At 35.1% G+C, this 18,388-nt stretch overlaps 1 protein-coding gene across 9 annotated transcripts in view; it reads left to right on the plus strand.

Moving 5' to 3' along the window:
* Nucleotides 1–18,388, plus strand: part of KDM4C (lysine demethylase 4C) — a 408,440-nt gene that overhangs the window by 246,105 nt on the left and 143,947 nt on the right. For 8 of the 9 annotated variants that reach the window (XR_003129808.3, XM_025432518.3, XM_025432517.3 and 5 more), the window contains 3 exons: nucleotides 13,515–13,696; nucleotides 15,328–15,541; nucleotides 17,563–17,639. Coding sequence is in view for 8 of the 9 variants with exons in the window: in XM_025432518.3 (XP_025288303.1) it covers nucleotides 13,515–13,696; nucleotides 15,328–15,541; nucleotides 17,563–17,639 (473 nt within the window). In the remaining variant the exon portion in view is untranslated. Of the gene's footprint in view, nucleotides 1–13,514; nucleotides 13,697–15,136; nucleotides 15,289–15,327; nucleotides 15,542–17,562; nucleotides 17,640–18,388 lie in introns of those variants that run through there. The other variant, XM_025432524.3, reaches the window with a different exon arrangement.

An 18,388-nucleotide genomic window follows, 5' to 3' on the forward strand; every position in this document is an offset into this window, starting at 1 on the left:
AACCCCTGGTAACAGCCCCAGTCCTGAGAGAAGAAGCTGAAGTGAACACATATAAAGATGTATTTCTAAGAACTGGCCATCTGTTGGCAAAATAGACCATTCAAAGTAGTTCCTGTTGCTGTCTCTGTGTTTTGTAAGAATGTGTACATAGGTGAAATATAAGCTAACATCCTCTAACAAGTTTAAGTAATATTGATAATTATGGTAAAGTTCTCCATGAAACCCACCTCCTCACAGGTACTATAAGTATCAGGGCATTTTTGTGTAATAGGAATTTTAAAGGAGTGTGCTTTGGAATGTTTCTTTCTTTTTACAGATTTATTTATTTGAGAGAATGGGGAGGGGGCGGTGGTGAGGAGCAAAAGGAGGGAGAGATTCTTAAGCAGTCTCTGCCCGGAGCACAGAGCCGGATACCAGGCTCAATCCCACGACCCCAAGACCACAACCTGAGCTGAAACCAAAAGTCAGATGCTCAACTGACTGCTTCACCCAGGTGCCCCTATTTCTGTTGTTTAAAACAGTGTATTGAACGAGTTGGAATGTATCCTTTGAAATGTTTTGACATCTCTATTATTGTAATGTTAAGCATAAAGAATAAAACTATGTCAATCCATTTAGTTTAAGAAGTGCTTTAGAACTGGGGTACCTGGGTGGTTCATTTGGATAAGCATCTGACTGTTCGTTTCAGCTCAGGTCATAATCTCAGGGTCTTGAGATCAAGCCCCATATGAAGCTCTGCACTCAACAGGGAATCTACTTGAGTTTCTCTCCATCTTGCTCTGCCCTTCCCCCTGTTCTCTCTCTCTCTCTCTCAAATAAATAAATATTTTTTTTTAAATGCTTTAGAACTAAAACAGAATTCTCTGTTATCCATGATCACATTAGCATTTTAGGGGATTTCATTTTTCCTTGGTATATAATTTAATTTTTCCTCTATGTCAATACTTCCCAGTAAAACCATACCTAAAAGTCCTATAAATTTTTTTTGTATTTTTTTTAAGATTTTATGTATTTATTTGAGAGAGAAAAATGTGTGAGTGAGAACACACAAGCAGGGGGAGCAGCAGAGGGAGAGGGAGAAGCAGATTGCCTGCTGAGCAGGGAGCCTGACATGAGGCTTGATCCCAGGACCCCAGGACTATGACCTGAATCAAAGGCAGACACTTAGCAGACTGAGCCACCCAGGTGCTCCTCTTTTGTACCTTTGAACACAGCTTTACAAACCTTTGAAACTCAGTGATTCATAAAATCATTGAAATTCAGTTTGTGTACAGATTATTAAGTAGTCTGTATAGGAACAATAAACTACCCAAGTTTGAATTTATTTGTTTGAGCAGTTCATTTATGCCCTCGCTCTTCTCCCCTCATCCTCCTCCCCCACAATTTCTTCCAGGATATTTGAAAAAATATATAATGCCTCCCAGACTGAGATTTAGCTCAAGTACCTGAAAGTTAACAGATGCTATTGTGCTCTTCATAGCAGAGAATAATGCTCGAGCAGCCAAAACACATCACTGGAACATAACCCCAGCCACAAAATGGTTGTGGTGATTGGTAAAGGGAAAATCATACTATAGTAGAGTAGATGGCTTTTCCCATCTGCTGGATTCCATTAGTAAGTCCTGGCAACAGCCCTTCATTCAATAATGGCCCAAATGTTTTTCTGTTGAGAAATCTACTCGCACTTACTAAGCGAAATTTGTCAAAAAGACTTTACAGAGGAGTGAATAAATCTGACATAAGTCTGCTTTTAAACTGTTTTCCCCAATTCATAGGAGCTACCTAATATTATTCTGACTGCAGGTTTTTTTTTTAACTTTAAAGATTGCATATTTTTATAATTACAAAAACTTAGAGATTCCCTTTCCTTTATTCCACATTTTTAAATATATTTTTATAGAATTGACATTCCCTCTCTATATAATTTTGCACCTGTTTTAAATTTATTAATGCAGTATTCATATTCACTTACTATTATATATGTATTCATATTTATTATATTTCAGTAATGCTCTTTAAAAGCATCTTTTCTAGGGGCACTTGGGTGGCTCAGTTGGTTAAGAATCCAAGTCTTGATCTCAGCTCAGGTCTTGATCTCAGGGCTGTAAGTTCAAGCCCCGCACTAGAAACTGAATTTCATGGAGCCTACTTAAAAACCAAACCAAAACAAAACCCCATAAAACATCTTTTCTAATGCTGGCATAATAACGGCCATGCCATAATTTATTTATATATTTCTAAATGAGCACTTTTAGGGGGATACTTTTGTAAAGGACATTAATCTTTTTATCATGAATAATATTTAGTGATGTTTTTGAATGACTAGGAGAATAAGGGCATTTTTCCCCCTGAAAATATAGATCTTTATATTCTATATATATATATATAGAAATGTTTATATAATAAGAGGTAATTGAATGCCTGTGTAGATTAGTTCTTCCTCTTCCAATCTGCCTTGTCATGTTAAAAGTTTAATATTTAGGGCATATATTTTAGGTAATTTTCTGGATGAAAATTTTGCAGATGATGTTTGCAAAGACTCTGCTGCAGACCCCATAGATTAATGCTGGAGACCCAGAAGGGAAGGAATCATTGTCTGTTGAAACACTAGGTCTTACATAGTAATGGGTAGCAGCATTATGGCTGGTATCTCATGTAACCTATTGTTTGTTCTCTTTAGGTAAGAGTCTATTTTCTTGGTTTGTGTTTATTTCCCTTTTTCATTTGTTTTGTTTCATAACTTCACATATAAGTGAAATCATATGGTATTTTCTTTCTCTGACTTATTTACCATTATATTCTCTAGGTCTATCTGTGTCATTGCAAATGACAAGATTTCATTCTTTTTTATGACTGAGTAATATTTCATTATATATACCACAACGTCTTTATCCATTCATCTATCCTTGGACACTTGGCCTTCTTCCATATTTGGCTATTGTAAATAATGCTGCAATAAACATAGGGGTGCATATATCTTTTGAATTAGTGTTTTGTATTCTTTGGGTAAATACCTAGTAGTGGAATTATTGAATCATGTGATAATTCTGTTTATAATTTTTTGAAAAATCTACTATACTGTTTTCCACAGTGATTGCACCAGTTTGCATCCCACCAACAGTGCACAAGGGTTCCTTTTTCCACATCCTCACCAACACTTGCTTCTTGTGTTTGCTTTTAGCCATTCCGACAGATATGAGGTGATAGCTCGTACTTTTTATTAGCATTTCCCCGATGATGAGTGATGTTGAGAATCTTTTCATGTGTTTGTTGGCCATCTTGGATATCTTCCTTAGAGAAATGTCTGCTCATGTCTTCTGCCTAGTTTTTAATTGGATTATTTGTGTTTTGGGTGTTGAGTTTATAAATTCTTTATATATTTTGGATACTAACTCATTATCAGATGTGTCATTTGTAGATAATTCTTCCATTCAATAAATTGTTTTTGAGTTTTGTTGATTGTTTCTTTTGCTGTGTAGAAGCTTTTTGTTTTGATGTAGTTCCAATAGTTTATTTTTGCTTTTGTTTCCCTTGCCTCAGCACACCTATCTAGAAAAATGTTGCTATGGCCAATGTCAGAGAAATTACTACCTGTGCTCTCTTCTAGGATTTTTATGATTTTTTATAATTTTTAGGAACTTTGTCCATTTTGCATTAATGGCTTTTATGGAGGCTTGATTGTTCACATGGTTGAATAAATCATCATTATTTGGCAATTTAACTCAATCCCCAGCCCCTCTCCCTTCCACTGAGGCCAGAGGTGGGGCTGAAGTGCCAACCCTCTAATCATGCCTTGGGCTCTCTGGTAACCTGCACCTATCCTGAAGCTGTCTAAGGGGCCCCCAGCTACCAGTCTGATTAGCATACAAAGGATACTTTTCTAGGAGTCTTCGAAGTTCTAGTGTCAAGAGCTAAGAACTGAGACCGAATATTTCACACAATGGTGCTCTTCTCACCCATATCACTCAGGAAATTCCTAGGGTTTTAGAAGCTCTCTGCCAGGAACTGGATCAAAGATTAAATATGTTTCTTTTTTTTTTTTTTTATCACAATATCACACAAAGTATGATTTGAATAGCAAACATGGAGGAATATTTTGGAGGTGCATTTAAGATACATTGATGAAGGATGGGGTGAGTTGTAAGCAGACTGTCTATGAGGGGCTGCTTATTTTGATTTTATCTAAGTGGCAGAAGTGTGGTTGCTTCTTAGTGCTGTCACATATATAAATCCAATACTGTTGGTTTACCTCTTAATTCTTTCTAAGCACTATTCTTGGGTTCTGTGTGCATATCTATTTGTACTAGTTTTCTCCAAGAGCTTTTATGTTTGCTAGAAATATTCAGACTTAGAGGCAATGTTTGATTTTTTTATGTATAAGTAAAAAAAAAATTTATTTTTAAATTTTTAAAAAGATTTTAAGTAATCACTATACACAACCTGGAGATCAAACTGATGACCCCAAGATCAACACTCATACTCTCTACTGACTAAGCCAGCCAGGAGCTGCTAATTTTTAATTTTGTAAGTTTTTATTTTAATTCCAGTTAGTTAACATACCATCTTATATTAGTTTCATGTGTACAGTATAGCGATTCAGTATTTCCATACATCACCAGATGCTTATCACAAAAGTACATTCTTTAATCCCTATCACTTATTTCACCCATCTTTTCTGGGAACCATAATTTTTTTTCTCTATAGTTAATATGTCTGTTTTTTAGTTTGCCTATCTCTCTTTTTTCCCCTTTGTTCCTTTGTTTCTTAAATTCCACATGAATGAAATCATATGGTATTTGTCTTTCTCTGATTTATTTTGCTTAGCATAATACACTTCATCCACATTGTTGCAAATGGCAAGATTTCATTCTTTTTAATGGCTGAGTAATATTCCATTGTAGATATATACCACAACTTCTTTATTCATCAGTTGATGGGCATTTGGGTTCTTTCCATAATATGGCTGTTATTGATAATATTGCTATAAGCATTGGGATACATGACATGTGTCCCTTCAAATCAGTATTTTTATATCATTTGGGTAAATACCTAATAGTGTGATTGCTGGATCATAGAGTAGTTCTATTTTTAACCTTTTGGGGAACCCCCATATTGTTTCCCAGAGTGGCTGGACCAATTTGCATTCTCCACAGTAGTACATGAGAGTTCCTTTTTCTCCACATCCTTGCTGTTTCTTGTGTTTTTTATTTTAGTCATTCTGACAAGTGTGAGATACCTCAATGTAGTTTTGATTTGCATTTCCCTGATGGTAAGTGGTGATGAACATCCTTTCGTGTGCCTGTTGGCCATCTGGATGTCTTCTTTAGAGAAATATATGTCATGTCTTCTGCCCATTTTTTAATTTGGATTATTTGTGTTTTAGGTGTTGAGTTTCATATGTTCTTTATATATTTTGGGTACTAATCCTTTATCACATATGTCATTTGCAAATATCTTTTCCCATTTTGTAGATTGCCTTTTAGTTTTGTTGATCATTTTCTTTGCTGTGCAAAAGCTTTTTATTTTGACATAGTACCAAGAATGTGTTTTTGCTTCTGTTTCCTTTTCCTTAAGGACCTATCTAGGAACAGGTTGCTATGGCTAATGTCAGAGAAATTACTGCCTGTGTGCTAGTCTAGGATTTTTATGGTTTCAGGTCTCACATTAAGGAATTTAATCCATTTCAAATTTATGTTTGTGTATGGTGTAAGAAAGTGGTCTGGTTTCATTTTTTTTACATGTTGCTGTCCAGTTTTCCCAGCACCATTTGTTGAAGAGACTGCCTTTTCCCATTGGATATTCCTTCCTGCTTTGTCAAACATTAAGTAACTGTATAATCATGGCTTTATTTCTGGGTTTTCTATTCTGTTCTATTAGTCTCTGTGTTTTTGTGCAAGTACCATACTGTTTGGATTACTACAGCTTTGTAATATAACTTGAAGTCCGGAATTGTGATGTCTCCAACTTTTCTTCTTTTCTTTTCCTTTCTTTTTTTAAAAAATATTTTATATATTTATTCATGAGAGACACACACACAGAGAAAGAGAGAGAGAGAGAGAGAGAGAGAGAGGCAGAAACACAGGCAGAGGGAGAAGCAGGCTCCATGCAGGCAGCCTGATGTGGGACTCGATCCCAGGTCTCCAGGATTAGGCCCTGGGCGGAAGGCGGACTAAACCGCTGAGCCACCTGGGCTGCCTTGTTTGTCTTTTTCAAGATTGCTTTGACCATTTGGGGTCTTTGGTGGTTTCTTTTTTCTTTTTTTTTTTTTTAAAGATTTATTTATTTATGATAGACATAGAGAGAGAGAGAGAGAGAGGCAGAGACACAGGCAGAGGGAGAAGCAGGCTCCACACCAGGAGCCCGACGCGGGACTCGATCCTGGGACTCCAGGATCGCGCCCTGGGCCAAAGGCAGGCGCCAAACCGCTGAGCCACCCAGGGATCCCCTCTTTGGTGGTTTCATACACATTTTGGATTTGTTTATTCTTTTCTGTGAAAAATGCTGTTGATATTTTGATAGGGATTGCATTAAGGGTGTAGATTGCTTTGGGTAGTATAGACAATTTAACAATATTTGTTCTTCCAATCCATAAGCATGAAATGTCTTTCCATTTCTTTATGTCATCTTCAATTTCTTACCTCAATATTTTCTAGTTTTCAGAGTATATAGGTCTATCACCTCTTTTAGTTAGGTTTATTCCTACGTATCTAATTATTTTTGGTGTAATTGTAAATGGCATTGTTTTCTTAATTCCTCTTTCTGTTGCTTCATTATTAGTGTATAGAAATGCAACAGATTTCTGTACATTTATTTTTGTATCCTCTGATTCTGTAGAATTTATTTATAAGTTCTAAATGTTTTTTGGTGAAGTCTTTTGGGCTTTCTATATAGAGTATCATATCATCTACCAGTAGTGAAAGTTTGACTTCTTCCTTGCTGATTTGGGTGACTTTTATTTCTTTTTGTTGTCCAATTGCTGTGGCTAGGACTTCCAATACTATGTTGAATAAACGTGGTGAGAGTGGATATCCTTGTCTTGTTCCTGACCTTAGGGAAAAGGCTCTCCATTTTCCCCCATTGAGAACGATGTTAGTTGTGGGTTTTTCATAGACGCCTTTTATTATGTTGAGGTATATTTCCTCTAAACCTACTTTGTTGAAAGTTTGTATCATGAATGGATGTTGTGCTTTGGCAAATGCTTTTCCTGTGTCTGTTGAAATGATCATATGGTTCTTATTCTTTCTTTTACTGATGTGATGTATCACGTTGAAAGATTTATGCATATTGAACCATCCTGGCAACCCAGAAATAAATCCCACTTGATTGTGGTGAATGATTTTTAAATGTATTGTTAGATCTTGTTTGCTAGTGTTTTGTTGGAAATTTTTGCATCCATGTTCATCAGAGATACTGGCCTATAGTTCTCTTTTTTTCTGGTGTCTTTATCTGGTTTGGGTATTAAGGTAATGCTGGCTTCTTAGAATTAATTTGGAAGTTTTCCTCCCTCTTCTATTTTTGGGATTCTTTGAAAAGAATAGGTATTAACTTTGAGAAGAATAAATATTAAATGTTTGGCAGAATTTGGCTGTGAAGCCATCTGGTCTTGGACTTTTGTTGGGAGTTTTTTGACTACTGATTTAACTTCTTTGCTGGTTATTGATCTATTCAAATTTTCTTTTCTTCCCATTTCAGTTTTGGTAGTTTATATGTTTTTAGGAATTTATCCATTTCTTCTTGGTTTCAAATTTGTTGGCATATAGTTGCTCATAATGTGTTCTTACAATTGTTTATATTTTTGTGGTGGTGTTACTTTTCTTTCATTTGTGTGTTTTTTTTAAATTTGGGTCTTTTCTCTTTTTTTCTTAATAAGTCTGGCTAGAGATTTATCAATTTTAATTTTTTTTAAGTCAGCTTCTGGTTTCATTTATCTGTTCTATTGTATTTTTAGTTTTATATCATTTATTTCTACTGTAATCTATTATTTCCTTCCTTCTGCTGGTTTTAGGTTTTGTTTGTTGTTCTTTTTCTAGGTTCTTTTAGGTATAAAGTTGGGTTGTTTATTTGACATTCTTATTACTTCTTGAGGTAGGCCTGTATTGTTATAAAAATCCTTAGACCTGTTTTTGCTGTGTTCCTTATGTTTTGGACTGTTTAATTTGTTTCCACGTACTGTTTTATTTCTCCTTTTATTACCTCATTGAATTAACCCCTATTTATTTGTCATCTTTTCAGATTTTTTTTTTACTGTGGTTGATTTCTATTTTCATAGTGTTGTGATCAGAAAAGACATGTGGTATGACTTCAGTCTTTTTGACTTTCTTGAGATTTGTTTTGTAGCCTAAAATGAGATCTAGTCTGGAGAACGTTCCATGTGCACTTGAAAAGAAGATATATTCTTCTGTTTTAGGATGGAATGTTCTGAATATGTCTGTTAAGTCCATTTGGTCCAGTCTGTCATTCAAAGCCACTGCTTCATTGTTGATTTTCTGTTTAGATGATCTGTCCATTGATGTAAGTGCAGTGTTAATGTCCCCTATTATTATTGTATTATTATTAATTAGTTCCTTTGTGTTTGTTATGAACTGTTTTTATGTATTTGGGTGCTCCCCCATGTTGGGTGCATAAATTTTTACAATTGTTTTATCTTCTTGTTGGATTGTCTCCTTTATTATGGTATAATGTCCTTCTTTGTCCCTTGTTACAGTCTTTATTTTAAAGTCTATTTTGTCTAGTATAAGTTATTGCAACTCTTGCCAGAAAGAATCTTTTTAATACTATTAAAAACTGTTTCAGTGTATTGTGTGCATGATCTAGGAGCTTGGTATTTTGCCTTTGGACAAGTTCTTTTATCATGTAATTCAACTTACTGTTTTTGTGGCAACTAAAAAATTTCAGAGCAGCTCTTTTTTAATGTCTTTTAAAAATTTTATTTAAATTCAATTAATTAACTTATAATTAATTAACATATAATGTATTATTGGTTTCAGAGGTAGAAGTCAGTGATTCACCAGTCTTATATAATACCCAGTATTCATTACATCACATTTCAGAACAACTCTTGAAGGCAGTAACATTTTCAACAAGTTACTTCACTATATTTATCCAAGGTAGTATGTGTTTTCCCTGTTCCCCCATGGTAGTAGAGGTTGTTAGGGAGCTGGCCATCCAGGCCACCTAAGCCATTGCTTACATTTACTCAGGACAAAGCTCCTAAGAACATTGTGTCTAGAGCTGTGTTATAAACTGCTTCTGTGAATTCTGTACAATAGCTTATGTAAATTTAAGAAGCTACTGTATGTTTAGGCTCATGGCTTTTCTTAGCAGTATTTCGCTCACTACAGAGTAATGGGAACGTTTTTGTGAGTTTAGATTGCCTTCATGAAGTAAGAGACTCACTAAGAAGAAAAATGAAGTGCTGGTGGCATAGAATTTGTTTTCTACTATAGCTAACAAATCTTTCAGACCTTAATGGAGGAACTGAGAGAAAAGGATGCCTTCTTCCAGTATTGACATGTTTTCTTTTTGTTTAAGCATCATATATCGATTAAGGAAAACAGTTTATGGAATTCTGACCTGGCTGTGAGAACAGAGCCTGCACCAGTTTTATTAGGGCTGTATTTGTTCAACAGTAACTCTATGATACTAATATTTTTGATGAATATCTATATCACTATGTATATGTTAATGATTATCAACCTTTTTGCTCTCAGGACCCCCCCCCCCCGTGTCCTTAAGTGTTTTGAGGACCCCAAAGAGGTTTTGTTTAATCTTGTCATGTCCTTTCTCTTCCTATTCTTTTTCCCTTCCCTTCCCATGGGTCTGGTTTTAAAGTATGTGAGGAATGTCCAGCCGCACACAGATATGTGTTTGGAAGGGGTACAATATTTTTATAACCTTTCAGATAATTATGGATCTTCTTCTTTGACACTACACCAAAATTTGGCATATGTTAGTTCTTAAAAAAGTAGTTGCAATGTGGAATCTGAAATCACATCAATGAACTCTTTGTACTTTATTGATAAAAATTCATTGGTCTGTCTTGCACTCTGAGTGAGTCCTTTACACATGCATGATTTTGGAACATCATGTGTTGGTAAACAGATCTGAGTTATATAGGTCTCTTTATATAATATTTAAATATTATATTTTATATCATCACTATTAGTACTATCAGAACCAGCTTTAAGTATTGGGAAGCTGTCAGGATTACAATAGTGGATACATGTTTTCCAGAATTTTAATTTTGACTCATAAACTTGAATTAAAAAAAAAAAAAAACAAAAAACAAAACAAAACAAAAAAAAACTTGAATTTACCACTATCAGCAAACACTCTGAATAGTTTGTTTGTTTTTTTTTAAATGACAGGCTTTCTTTTTTCACTTATGAAAATTCCTTCTAAGACCCTAATTTACCATAGTTTGTTAATTATTCTTTCAAGGAAAAATGGTGTTTCATGAAAGAGACAACTTATTCAACTTACAGTTCAACTAGTTGCACATATGCTTTTCCCCAAGACAAATATTGAACTTTATTGTGCAGCAGTACTTTATGCATATATCCCATATTTATCACAAATTTAACAAAATTATTGCCAGGGTGACATAGGCAAAAAACATCTTCATGTTATTTTGAAAGTAGTTTTGACTCTACAGACTTTGTGAAATGTGCTGTATGTGTCTGGAAGTCCACAGACCTTTGAGAATGGCTGTCACACTATTGGCCCTTCTTTTGTTCTTGTTAGGAATACAGTAACTGCTAGTAATGTTTTCACAGATTTCCTAAGCTTTATGCACTTATACCAAGGGATTTTTCATTTGTCTCACCCTCTCCTGAATCTATAGCAATCTATGGCATTCAGGATGAGACTCAGAGCTATGCACAATCTTCTGGTGGTTGCTATGCTGGTATAAAAAAGCTATGATTTTAGTAATAAAAACATTATTATTCATTAAATGCCTACAGTGTTCATGTCTTTTTTTTGTTTGATAATATCTACCCTTGCCTTTTTCTTTTACAAGGATGTTGTAAGAACTAATTTGATATTTATTAATTTAGAGGGAGGGGAGAAAAGGGGTGAGGAGAGGCAGAGAGAATCTTAAGCAGGCTGGAAAAATTCTATCCCGGGACCCCGGGATCAGGACCTGAGCCAAAGGACCTTAGCCGGTTCAGACTCTGAACCACTAAGCTACCCAGGCATCCCTGTTTTTGGTTTTCAAAGCTAAATTAAAATATGAATAATATCATATATTTAAGATTAAATGTACCCTATTTTCCTCCTGATAAAGTATTGTAGCACTTAATTGATGAACAGATCAAATGAAAATAAAATGATTAGATGGATTTTACATAACAGTATATACAGTTATGTCACTTGGGACTTTACAAAGAATTCCAGCACTTTCGAATATAAAAAGTTTTACAGTATTTCATTTTAATATTAAAAAGAAAAAAAAAAAACCTCTGAAGTAGGTGAAAAAGGAATTCTTACTATGTGAAAATCTATTTTACCCAAAGCCATATAGGCCTTCTGAATCAAAGGGTTTGAATTTTGAATTTAAAGCTAGGTCTCTGGACTAACAGTTCCCTGTACTTCGTGCTGCACGATTTTGCTGCCATGCTGCTTTTAACTAATGATATTACATCATTACAGTGCTCACTATGTATTCTGGCCCAGAGATTATCCAAACAAGATAAATACTTGTTGGAGCAGAGTGCAACCTCATCTTTGGGGAAGGACATCTGTTAGAGAAGGATTCTCTCCCAGGTCTGTTGAGAAAGTCTGAGAAAAGCTCCAGTTGAATCAGGCTATCCTAGGTCCAGTGCCACGGCTTGCATTACCCTCCTGCTCTCTGGCTTCCTTGTTAGGAATTGTCCTTCTCCTCTACTTCTTTTTTGTTGTTAAGCTTTTGAGAATTAAATAGTATTTCCTCTGTCCCTGAAAATATTTTGAGAACTCCTCAGGTTAACTTATGACCAACCAAAGGGGTAAGAGCATCATCTATCTTGTGTGTTTCAATCTTTTATAATAAAGCAAGTGATATGATAAATCTACTGTGGAAGAGGGAATAGCTATTCAAACTCCAAGGATTTCTTTTTGTTTAGATCCCATTTTTAGCGTGTATGTGGTAGATATTAGCCTGTGAGTTAAGGACTTAATGGTATTTCAAATTCCTGGTCAACTCTTCTCCTCTCATCTTTCATTTGTCAAATCTAAGTCTTCATAGGAAGTCTTCTGTTCTGTATTGGAGGGAGACTGAGGTGGAAACAGTGTATGTTTAGTGTCAGATTACTTCACTGCAAACAGAGGCTAAGGTATCTTACCTTTTGTTTTCAGATACTGCTTGGCTAAGTACTAAGCATTTTCCATTGTTAATAATAATGATAATAATAATAATGATAATAACACCACCACCACCAACATGGAAGCAGGAACATTCCCTTTCACTTCAGTTGGCATTTGATGTCTTTTGAGTTCTTTTCAGCTTCATTTAGCTCTTCTTATTTTTCCATCTAAGCAAATCTATTTTGACTTTTTAAAAATGGTTAAGTCAACAAGGCAAGGGCTGGCACACCCTGGTTCATAGAAGCCCCTGTGCTTGGGACTTGAGGACATTGCCCCCCAGTATTTATTTATAAGACTATGACAGCTAGTGATGAGGAGTTTTAGAATGTGTCACAGCTGAAGATGTTAAGTCCTAGATGTAGCTGTGATTGCTGCCACCTGCTGTGATATACTGTCCTTTGGTATAGGCATTAGGAATTTTTTCTCATAACCTGTTATGTCTTTCTGTATTTTTCTGGCTTTCTATAAAATTTTGTAAAGTCCTATTTTTGTGGAGTAATCTCTGCCTCATTCATGTTAACAGATATACATATTTAAGAGATTTGAGCCTCTGGGGGTGTTATATTGAGCAAATAAGATTTGAATAGGAATTCTTTTCCATATTCATATAATGGCGCTGTATTGCTTGGCATGTGATAGGTGCTCTGTAAATGTTATTGTCATGAATTCTCAAACCCAAAAGTTAATTAAATGAAGTTCGATTAATAAATATTTATTAAGCCATATATACAGTGTTAGGTGAGGAAACTGAAAATACTGGTAAGGCAGTTACTGGGCCAATGAATTTCTCTGGTAGCTGGAAGGTAATTTCACAGATACAAGCTATTTTCCCATGGGAGGTGTTTATGGTAGCAGTACAAATACAGAAGTAATGAAGTTGAAGGAGGGAGCAGTTTAGTTATTCCTGGCATGGATAGGGAGGCCATCAATAGGAGGCTCATTGTCTGGCCATCAGATCTGACCTTGCCCTTGAAGATGAAGAGGATGATAAGGACATTTTTTTTGTTGTTGTTCTGCTTCTCTCAGAATGTATTTGAAAGCTAAAATAAGTTTCCTGTCTGACATTAATATCAATGATACTTTGGAATGTTTGCTTCTTTTATAACCAGGTTGTTTTGGTTTTTCCCTCGGTCCCATGCTCACTGTGTTTTCATGCCTTGTTTTTCAAGAATTGCCTGAGGTTCCATCGATTGAGGAGGAAGTGGAAGAAACAGAGTCTTGGGCGAAGCCTTTGGTCCACCTTTGGCAGACGAAGTCCCCAAACTTTGTGGCTGAACAGGAGTATAATGCAACCATGGCCAAAATGGAGCCACACTGTGCCATCTGTGCTCTCCTTATGCCATACTACAAGGTAATAAGGGTGGAGGGGTTACTGTCACTGCTACACTTTCTGTATGGCTGTAAAAACACAGATGAATCATTGTAAGGTGTGTGTACACATGAAAAGGGAGATATCAATACTTATATAGCTACATGGCCATTGTAGAATAAGGAATAAAAGTTCTGGGTGCTACTTGAAAGACATTTCTCTGATATCATTTTAAAATAAATGGTTTATTTGTCAGTCTTGGTTCATGTCAGTCAAGGGGCAGTTCCAACCTTTTTCATCAAGAAACACAGAACTTAAAGCTTAATAATAGTAGAAGTTTTACAAAGAGAGAACTTAGACTTAGTCTCTGTTTTGTGTTTGAAAATATCACTCTGAATACTATGTCAGCTCTGGGCCAATGTTTAAAATGTCTGTCTTTATCTTACCACGTGGAACATGCATGAGGTATAGCAGGACTCAGTACAAACTGAATTGTTTAGTTCACCCTCATCAGCCAGCTATGCATAGTATTATTTTCAGTGTTATCCTTATGTAATACTGATGGCATTTTAGCTCACTGAGGGGGTCATTCTCTAACATTAACCCAGACAGTGATTTTTAGGAATCTAGTAAGGGTGGAACTTCGTGACCTATTTTAAGATAAAATATATTATAAAGTGTATTGATGTGAGCATTGTGTTCTGAGTTATATTCTCAATAATGGGACCAGAAGTATTTTATTTAAGATCGTTCTCTTTTAGAGCCCATGTAAAGTAAATGCTTTTTTGTTCAGACATTTCAGGGCATGAAATTATGTGATTTGCGACATTATCAGATCTTTGTAAACAGAGGAAATAAACTTAACACACTGTCTTTGATGTGACCCTTGTGAGTGACAAACTATTTTCTGTTTCATCATTGAAAGTCTGTGTTTCCTTGGAAAAGCTTAACTTTTTTATTGACTCTTATTTCTATATCATAATCTGCCTGTGTATTTCCCAAAAATTAAAAGAATTCTCACTAAAAGTATAAGATACAGGGGAATTTATTAATATAAGATCTCTGGAGATAAGATAGTTTATTAATTAGAGTTTCAATTAAGCACTGAGTGTTTTTCATATATTTTGGTGAGATGACAATTTTGTTTTGCATTATATATTCTAATTTAGTGACAATTGCCATTTTCCAGATCTTTCTGTCTTGATGTTTTAAAACTTTGTGGTGAGGTAAAACCTTCAAAAATTCTCTAAAAACTGTTACACAGATTAAAACTGAGGTATTTGAAAACACTCCTTCAAGTGTAACCAGGTGTAAAATTATTCAGTAAATGAAACCAGGTTGGCTAACCTGGTGTAAATAAAGAAACAAAAATTCCTCAGAAAAATTGATGCTTTCCCTGAATGTTTATGTAAGAGTATAGTTTTAGCAAGTTATCACTTTTTCATACAAGCAGATGTACAGAATGTCCTCCTGTTTCTACAGCTTAGCTTCTGGATGAGAGCCTGAAGAGGAACATTGATAAAAAGCTAATAGTTATATCAAGGAAAACAACAGGAAGAACAGAAGCTGGAAGTTAGTGCATGGAACAGCTGTTAGTGGATTTGAGTGACCAGAACAAATGATGAACTTTTTTTGCATATTTTTCACTCATGTGGGAATATTATGTTTTTCAGCCAGATAGCAGCAATGAAGAAAATGATTCTAGATGGGAGACAAAATTAGATGAAGTGGTTACTCCGGGAGGAAAGACTAAGCCCCTCATTCCAGAGATGTGTTTTATTTATAGTGAAGAAAATATAGAATATTCTCCGCCTAATGCCTTTCTGGAAGAGGATGGAACAAGTCTTCTGATTTCCTGTGCAAAGTGCTGCGTACGGGTTCATGCAAGTAAATGAATCTCTCATACATCAATCACTGGCTTTTCAGTGCTTCACATAATCTTTGTTTCTCACCCTTTTGTCCCCTGCCACATTGAACTATTGGCACTATTACATTGAACTATTGGCATTCTTAATGGTTAGATCATTCTTTTTCACATTTCTTCTGATGAAAGTATGAGTAAGTATAATAATCTCTTTTTCTACAGTTTTGTGCAGGATCGCTGGAGAGCAGTTTTGTGTGTTTGTTTTTTGTCCAGATGTTGGGTCGCTATGGGGCTCCTTTCACACACTTGAATTTTACTTAAGATATAGTTTGTAAAAACTTAATTTTAATCTCTGGTGTTGATTCATGATTATTTTTCTTTGTATTTTTAAAGAGAAGTGAATATTTGATGATTTGGGGAATTATTGTTAAATTTAATTATAGAGTTTAATTTTTATTCTTTGTAAGGGTAAGGAGATATCTCTTGCCTTCCATGGGAGAACAATCATTACAGTTGTTTTCCCCCAGGACTGAGATGATTAAGCTCCATACCTGTCACAATTTTATATTTTCACATCATGGGATAAGTGGCAAATATATTTTTTTTTTTATTGGCCTGCCATGTAAATCCTCTAAAATGTGAAAAAGGATCTGTCATATACTATAAGTCTATGTTAAAGCATTTTAATATTCCAGATCTTACCAAATCATATGTCATGTTAACATACTTATGTATGGTCTGTCTCTGTCAGTGTAGCATGAATGGTTATAATAATAGGTATTATCTTCTGTATACCCCAGAGAAACACCAGTCTTACCTTAGGGCTGAAATAGCCTCGCTATCATTTATTATTGATTAGATACTGTCAGCTTCCCCAAGAGATTTGAACATAATGTGTTTGAAATATAGCAACCTTTTTGTTGTACTTATATCAATCTGTAACACAGACATATATGCATTCAATCTACATTATTATAAGTATATAACAGCCAATGCATCATTTCACAAAAACTAGGATTTAATTTTGATTCCCAAATGTACAAGCTATACAATTTAGCTATAGTATTTCATAAACATGTGCTTGAACTAAACATTTTATTTTATTTTATTTTTCAAAGATTTTATTTATTTATTCATGAGAGACACACAAGAGAGGCAGAGACATAGGCAGAGGGAGAAGCAGGCTCCCTCAGGGGAGCCTGATGCAGGACTTGTTCCCAGGACCCCGAAATCATGACCTGAGCCAAAGGCAGACACTCAACCACTGAGCCACCCAGGTGCCCCGAACTAAACATTTTATAGTTTTGGTTAACTGTGATAGGCTTTTCTTTGGAAATTACATTTATGTTATTTTCTCTCTCATTTAAATGTTATAGAAATTTTATATTAAAAATTACTTCTTTAAAATTTCAAAGCCGTTTGAAAGGCAGTCACAGTTACACATTTGTTGGTACTGTATAATTGCTGCTTGTATTTGCATCATCAGGTATCTCCTTACCCATTTATTTGAGTCAAGCATATATTGAATTGACAAATAGAACTGAAGATACCCCTTCATCACTAACCATGAATTGTGCATCCTCTATCCCAATCACTGAGATTAAAGCTTATGAAATGTAATTTTAAATTATATTAACTTGCAAAATATATCAATTTATTTATTGTATTATTTTAAATCTTCCCCAAATTTTCCTTTATGAATTGCAACTTATTTTGAAATATGTTTTGTATGAGTAAAGGACTAGACCCAACAAATTAGAAATTTAATGTTGCCCATTCAAGAATTATCTGAGAACTATCGTAAGCATTAGTAATGATTAAGACCTATGCTCTCATGTTTCCTGGGACTGAAATCCTATTAGCTATGAGGCATGAGAACCAAAAGTATCTTTGAGACAGCCTTGCTTATATTTTGTTCTAAGCAGTGAAAATCAAAGATGGTATTATGGTAGGCAGTTCTAATTTTATTTATTCAGTGCTAAGATGTATAATATTACCAAAATGCAAAAGACCTAATTCGTGGATCCATACTATTACTTTATAGGTTGCTATGGTATCCCTTCTCATGAGATCTGTGATGGATGGCTATGTGCCCGTTGCAAAAGAAATGCATGGACAGCAGTAAGTGGCCTATTTTACTATCTTTTAACACCTCTTCTCACTCTCTCCACTGTGGACACATTTAAATCTAGCAATAAGATAAGGCTGTACCCATGCTTTTATGTGCACTTCTATTCTTACCTATATTTCTAGTCTTTTCAGATCATCCTCTTTGATGGCTCTGCTCATCATAGAAATATTAAATAAATTTCTAGGTATCACTCCTCTACTCAGGAGCCTACAGAGACTGCCAGTTTATCAGATCAAGTCTAAAATATTCCTTCATCTTTCCTGCCCAGGTTTATTTTGCAATTCTCGAAAATAAAATATTCTAGGTAATAGTGAAGGTCAGGATCTTTGCTGGCCCCTGATGAAACCGTGCTCACACATAACTTTCCCACTGATTCATTCATATATTCATTCTTCAATAAACTTTTGGGTCTTCTTTGTGCCAGGTGATACGTGAACTTGGAACAGAATCTTTCAACAACAAATGATACCTGACTTAGGGCACACAGGTTCTTCCTCATCTAAATTGTTTTTCCTGACAAACTCTGTTGAAACTTTAGCTTACATCCAAGCACTGAGTTCTATTCCACTAATCTACCATGTTACCTATTTTTCCGTTTAGTTTTGTGCTACCTTGATATTTCTTAAAAATTCTGTTTCAAGAAACATCAGAACTTTTTTGAAAGTTAGGACCTGTTCTCAACATTGTATCCCTCACTCTTGATCTTAGAGGAGATAATTTCATTTGTAATAGTAGCATT

The sequence above is a fragment of the Canis lupus genome, chromosome 11, assembly GCF_003254725.2.
Source record: "Canis lupus dingo isolate Sandy chromosome 11, ASM325472v2, whole genome shotgun sequence".
NCBI classification, from domain to species: Eukaryota; Metazoa; Chordata; class Mammalia; order Carnivora; family Canidae; genus Canis; species Canis lupus.